The 6,145-nt window shown below is 34.1% G+C and overlaps 2 protein-coding genes across 2 annotated transcripts; both read right to left on the bottom strand.

Annotated features, from left to right (window-relative positions):
* Positions 1-372: 372 nt before the first annotated feature.
* Positions 373-1,973, bottom strand: LOC115972640. The gene is made up of 2 exons (XM_031092978.1): positions 1,629-1,973; positions 373-957 (listed from the first exon to the last, which is right to left on the bottom strand). Exons 1-2 carry the CDS (start codon positions 1,971-1,973, stop codon positions 373-375), a joined length of 930 nt encoding a protein of 309 aa, XP_030948838.1.
* A 284-nt stretch (positions 1,974-2,257) lies between these two features.
* LOC115972630 (putative nuclease HARBI1) lies at positions 2,258-3,597 on the bottom strand. Its single transcript, XM_031092967.1, has 3 exons — positions 3,298-3,597; positions 2,964-3,189; positions 2,258-2,854 (listed from the first exon to the last, which is right to left on the bottom strand). Exons 1-3 carry the CDS (start codon positions 3,595-3,597, stop codon positions 2,388-2,390), a joined length of 993 nt encoding a protein of 330 aa, XP_030948827.1. The 3' UTR covers positions 2,258-2,387.
* Between the last annotated feature and the right edge of the window lie 2,548 nt (positions 3,598-6,145).

Below are 6,145 nucleotides of genomic sequence, written 5' to 3'. Positions count from 1 at the left end.
CAAATTTGATATATAATTATATAAGAGGGGTGGGGGAGATGGAGCAGGTGAGCATTGGCAGTACAGCCAATTTTTGAATCAAAGGCCTCATATGACATTGTATCATGCCTGACAACTAAGAAGTGAAAAGCATAAAAATGAATGTAAGCAGACAAAGTTTTCAAGCCACTGAAAAAAGGACACTGTTACAATGAGCTATGACCATATCTATAATTGTCAACATACTTGTTTTAGAAAGAAAAACTAAAAATAAACACAAGCTAGTGTCAAAGAAAAATTAATCCCAAGAGTTTACAGTTTAATGGTCAATTGAAAAGGTTTTTAGAAGCTAAAATTGTCTTGGAACATTACTTGCCTAACTGTTAGAGAAATTTAAGGACTAGACATCATTGTGAACATCATTGTGAACAATAGCTCCTTGCGCTCCTCCACTGGATAGCCAATAAAAGCTCTCAACGTATCTGGATTTTTAATAAGATAGAGATAAGCCCTCATTCGCAATCTAGAATCAATTCCTATCTCATCCAAGAGATGGAACATGTCTTGCTCAGGAATGGGAAGACGTGCCAAGCTCCTCTCAAAAATTAAATTTCCTTCTCTAAGTGCTGAATTTCCTTCTCTCATTGCTAAAGAAACATCCTGAATTGCTCCCATAATTTGTTCCATGTCCTCATTTTTTGATGTTTTTCTCTTTTTGGCTTTTGAGGAGGCTTCACCTGCATTATTATCACCCACATTATCACAGCTCTCCAAAGTAACTTCATTTTGAGCAACTAAATGATCAATATCTTCAATGTTCTCCATAGAGCCCTCTCCAGTTGAAGTAGCCCACCGTTGCCTCATCTCTAATGCAGTTTCAGATTGTTCCCCAGTTGCTCTATCTTTTCCATAAAGCTCAACCAATTTGTCGTAGTTTGGAATTGGTTTGTTCTTAAGCTCTTTTGCTTTAGGTTTAGCCTGTTAAAAAATGACAACAAAATAAACCCATTACACACAAAGCTATTAATTTTATTAATCATTAGAAATATATTTGTCTGACCAATTAAAAAAAATAGGTAAAGAACAGAAAATCTATTATTTTGTTAGTGACTTTCCCCTGTCATGATTACTAAGTACTAACACCATTTGAATCAAAGACCATTGACATTAATTCCACTCATTTGTTTTCCCAGCCATCTAATTGTTTGAATTTTTAAACTCAACCCATCCTGTGACATAGGAACTGATCGAGCAGGGCAAAATGTACCATGTGTTATATAAAGTATATACCTTGACAACTAAACCAAAGAGAAAAGGAAATGAACAGGGCAGGGTAATATTGGAGCTCTCTCACAAAGATGCTCTTGAAAATCACTCCCAAAGATGAATCAGGAGAAAATAATATATAGTATATACCATTAAATTAAAAGGATAATCTTTGAAATGAGATTGGGCTGTCATAATCATTGCATTAATACTATATACAAAGAAGAATATGAAAGAGAAATTTCCTAGGAAACTATTGATAAATTTTCACTTAGATTAAAAGGATAATTGATGAGAAGTGAGAAATTTTGATCATTGAATTAATAATTAAACAGGGAATTGAATAAGAACAGTCTTGAACTCCTAGAGTATGAGTGACAAACCTGGATTAGACTTTCCCAAACTTCCGGTTCAGCACTCCACATTTTGGTGATTGGACTCCAAGCAAAACCACTCAATCCATTCTTAAATACATCATAACAGTCTGACCAATTATACTTAATGTTTTTAATGCGATTTTTCACCTTTTGCTTGTCTATTGGTTTTTCAAATTTTTCTCGCAATTCCTTCACAATATTGTCATAGGCATGTGTGGTGAAGACTGAACCATTTCTGTTACCTAGATGATGTTGATACAAGAGTGCATAAATAAGTGCATCATCCATAACAGCTGTCCAATATTCTCTATCTTTCTTAACCACATCATCAATAGTCCTTTTTTCTGACATATTTGAACCTATAAAAAAATATTTGAGCAAATAAATATATTTACACATTATCCATGGTTGAAATAATAAAAGCTCATTTTACCAACACAACTAAGTAGGCAAACATAAGCAAGTTGAAAGCAAAAAGTTGCCAACGCAACTTAAAGGACAATATAGAGGAATAATTCATTTTGCATACTAAAGAGGAAAGTCTCACACAAACATCACAGGAAGAAACACGTTCTCAAGTCACAATCAAAACTCATTCAATAGTTTATCCCAAGCAAATTAAATGTATCATATACAAAATGATAAGTCCATAAAAGGAAAATTAAATAATAAAACAATTCTAAAGAGAATCAGCCCATTAAAACAAAGATATAGTTCCAAATTCACTAGAAACATTTGTCTACAATTATTAAATTTAGCATAACATCAAGTTGGATTGGATGTATAATCCCTCCACATATCAGTTGCTATTAAGTTTCTTAAAATCTCTCCTTGGGCAACATCATCATTATTTCTCTCTCTTTGCGCACCAAGCTGTTCATGGGGTTCAGGATTGTTTAAAATTTCTTCATCCACCTCATGAAGAATTCTATCATCCGGATCTGCACCAATCAAGTAATTGTGCAAAATGCAACATGCTAAAATTATTTTTTTCTGGGTTGGAACTCCGTAAGATGGTTCATTTGAGCTTGCTATTATAGGAAATCTTTTCTTCAAGACTCCAAATGCTCTTTCAATCGCATTGCGTAAGGATGCATGTCGAAGGTTGAATAACTCTTTAGCATTTTGTGGTGGATTTCTTGAATACTCTTTTAAGTGATAACGAACTCCTCTATAAGGTGCAAGAAGCGTGCTCCTCAACATGAATCCAGCATCAACAAGGTAATATTTGCCTATAGGAATGATATGCTTCATTATGTTGTTATACACTAATGGCTATATATATACATATATATATATATATATATATATATATATATATATATTTTCTAACAAAATTACCTTGGGGGACTTTTAGCTTATCTCGTCTACTTAATGCATTTTTTAAAATTCTTGAGTCTGACGCAGTTCCTTCCCATCCAGGCAAAACATATGTAAATTTTAAATCAAATGTACATGCCGCTAGCACATTTTGTGTTGGGTAGTCCTTTCTACCACGATATCTTGGTGCATCTTCAATAGGAACTTTTGCCCGAATGTGCGTTCCATCAATTGCCCCAATGCAATCCTGACATGGGAAGAACTAAAATTGTTGAGCACTTACTTCTATATATTAAAATCTTTATATATACCACAATTAAGCTATTAGAGTATAATAATAATTTTTTTTTTTTACCTTAAAATATGGGAAGAACCTAGAACTGTTGAGTATTTCTACTGAAGTTTGAGATCCATCAGGTTGTTTCAGAAACTTCTCTTCTAGTTGTATCACAGATCTTAACACTTGATGGAAATGACGGTTTATAGTCTCACTAGAGCGACGGGAAAAAAAAGATATTTCCCGATGCTTTACACCATGTGATAATATGTAAAGAAATTTGGCAACTTGTTCTTCAATCGTTGCTCGTTGTGTTGGTTGGAGGCCACCTTCTTTACGTAGCATGTCACACAAATCTAAAAAAGCTCCAGGCCCCATGCGTATAATATCACGACACTTTTTATTTTCAATTATCTCTCTCATTAGTTCATCGCGAACACTTCGTCTTTCTAAACTCAAACTACTAATTGAGTAAGTTACTTGTCTCCTTTGAGGCCTCCTTCGAAGTATTAACCAATAGGTAACAAGACAAACTACATAAGCAATTGTCATTCGACGTCTCCATTCCCAATCCCATAATCCACGTCTCCATTCCCAAATTTGCAATACACGTCTCCTTTTATTCTCTTGTCTATCCATCTAATAAAATTATCCCATGACAGAAACGCTATTACAATCCATAATATGCATAAAAACACAAAGCTATTACAATTCAATGTGTTTTGTGTAATCTATTATATAAGAATATAAAACTTAGAAAGTATTTGGCTTGCTAGTGAAATGCCACTTCATGGTTATAGTAATGACTAAAACTAAAATCAAATAAAAGAAACAACTTCATAGCCATTTTAAGTTATTAGGAAATGGTGAATTCAATCATATAACCGGTATTCTAACATTGAGTGCATGCATGTGTGGGTATATGGGTTTATGGGTCTAGTAGATCTTCACATATGCCATCTCTATTTAATAGGTTGTGGCGTTTGTGCTCTAGTAGGTTAGGAGTGTTTTATCAAGTTCTTCCAAAGTAATGGCTTTTGAAAAATTTTCTGGAAAGGGCTTTGTAGGCTTGAGATAAAGCAGAAATATGGAGAGGGGGCATGAATATTTTAGTAGGTTAGGGACTTCTTCTTATGGAGTGGATCTTTGTAAAGGCATTAGGTAGTTGTATAGCAGGGCAGGTGGTCTTGGGAAGTTACCTTTCGAGTTTGTCTTTCTTACATTGCTCAATATGTTTTTGAATGAGCACAGTCATAAGGCATAATGGGTAAGCTGGCTTAGCAGATTCATTTATGCCCTAAACTGTTTTTGCCACCTAGCAACATTGCTCAAATCCAAGAGGAATAATTTTGTTATCTTCCCCTGTAATCCCTTTTATTACAAAGTCAACCTTAAACTCTACTACAACAATCCGTTGCTTATTGGAGGACCCATAACTATGAATATTGGCTTTGACCATAGGCAGGCGAACAGCTTAAGGTTTGGTGCATAAGTGTATTTATATAAAATGCCTCCTATCTTGAGCCAAGCCCAGTATGTTATGAAGAGCACAACTCATCTAACAAGTATAACAAATTAAGTTGAAAAAGCAAATCTACCTTATCAAAGCATGCTCTTGAAATTGCTATTTTTAGTTATTCCTCATTTTGCAAATATATATTGATAGTCACATGTTGACTCTTTCTGCAAGCCCAGTGTGAGACATTACCAATGTAATGTAAGCTTTTAGGGAAAAATACAGTAAAAGGGACAAGTCTAGTCAAGAAGCCAAAGCAGATAAATGGTCATTAGCATGGACTTCCCTTCTTGACATGCATATGAAACTGGGAAGAAAATTATATTCATTCAAGTAAATTGATCTATGAATCCCTTAACTGGTTGATGAGATATCCTGTTTCTAAACAGAACTAGAACATGACATTCGCACTACAAAGTGAGCTACATACCCCTACGCCCAGTACTGTTGATGAGATATCCTGGTTTCTAAACAGAACTAGAACATACATTCGCACCACAAACTGAGCTACATTCGCACCTAAAATTATCATTCAAAAGAATTAAAAAAAAAAGGAAAAAATGGTAGTGATTGTCGTCTATCTCAATGATTAAAACATGCCACTTTTTAATTTGAGGCAAATCATTAACAAACATATTAGGCAAATCATCACAAAAAAAAAAAAAAAAAAAAAAAAAAAAAAAAAAAAACAAGAAATTACCCAAATCAGAAACCCCTTCACAAAAAACAAGAAATTACCCAATAAAAATAAACAAGAAACACAGATCCATAGCCAAAATATACAAATTTATGCAAGTTCACAATCTAGACTCACTCAAGCATTTTATCAAACACGTTATGAGCAATATTTTGAAACTTTAAAATTTAAGAAAAAAAAGCCCTCAAATCCGAAACCCACCCACAAATAACATGTTATTACCCCATAAAATCACAATTTTAAGAACATAGTTATTTGATCCAACTTAAAAGAAACCCATGAAATAGAAATTAAAAATAGAGTTTACTTTTGTGAGAGAATGCTAGGCGTGAGAGAGAACAGTGAAGAAGTTGTGAGAGAGAGAGAGAGCCAGTGTAAGCTGAGAGAGCCGAGAGAGCTTGAGCACCGAGAGAGCTTGAGAGAACACAGAAAGCTTGAGAGAACTGAGAACTTGTGGGTTACAGTGATTTTTTTTAACGTTAAAATGCCTTGTAATTTTTTTAATATAATAAGGGTAAATTAGGTAATTTATATATTTAATAATTTATGTGTTTTACTCTCCCTCCAAATCTCTCCAATTTGGGGGAATTAAAAATGAAGGGTTGAAGGTAGTTGAAACCCCTTCAAACCCCTCCCCCTCCATCCTTAAAAAACTTCCAAACAAAGTAAATGAATTACTCCCCTTCCTTCTACTCTACTCCCCCTCCTTTTTT

The sequence above is a fragment of the Quercus lobata genome, chromosome 2, assembly GCF_001633185.2.
Source record: "Quercus lobata isolate SW786 chromosome 2, ValleyOak3.0 Primary Assembly, whole genome shotgun sequence".
Lineage (NCBI taxonomy): Eukaryota > Viridiplantae > Streptophyta > Magnoliopsida > Fagales > Fagaceae > Quercus > Quercus lobata.
This window is presented reverse-complemented; position numbering and strand designations above follow the sequence as displayed.

What these genes read in the sequence shown, in the direction of transcription:
- LOC115972640 (XM_031092978.1), bottom strand. Translation starts at nt 1,973, where the DNA reads ATGTCAGAAAAAAGGACTATTGATGATGTGGTTAAGAAAGATAGAGAA. An exon ending in TTTGGGAAAGTCTAATCCAG is followed by an intron (nt 958 to 1,628) that starts GTTTGTCACTCA and finishes ATTTTTTAACAG; the next exon opens with GCTAAACCTAAAGCAAAAGA.
- LOC115972630 (XM_031092967.1), bottom strand. Translation starts at nt 3,597, where the DNA reads ATGGGGCCTGGAGCTTTTTTAGATTTGTGTGACATGCTACGTAAAGAA. An exon ending in GGTTCTTCCCATATTTTAAG is followed by an intron (nt 3,190 to 3,297) that starts GTAAAAAAAAAA and finishes TTCCCATGTCAG; the next exon opens with GATTGCATTGGGGCAATTGA. An exon ending in TAAGCTAAAAGTCCCCCAAG is followed by an intron (nt 2,855 to 2,963) that starts GTAATTTTGTTA and finishes TCATTCCTATAG; the next exon opens with GCAAATATTACCTTGTTGAT.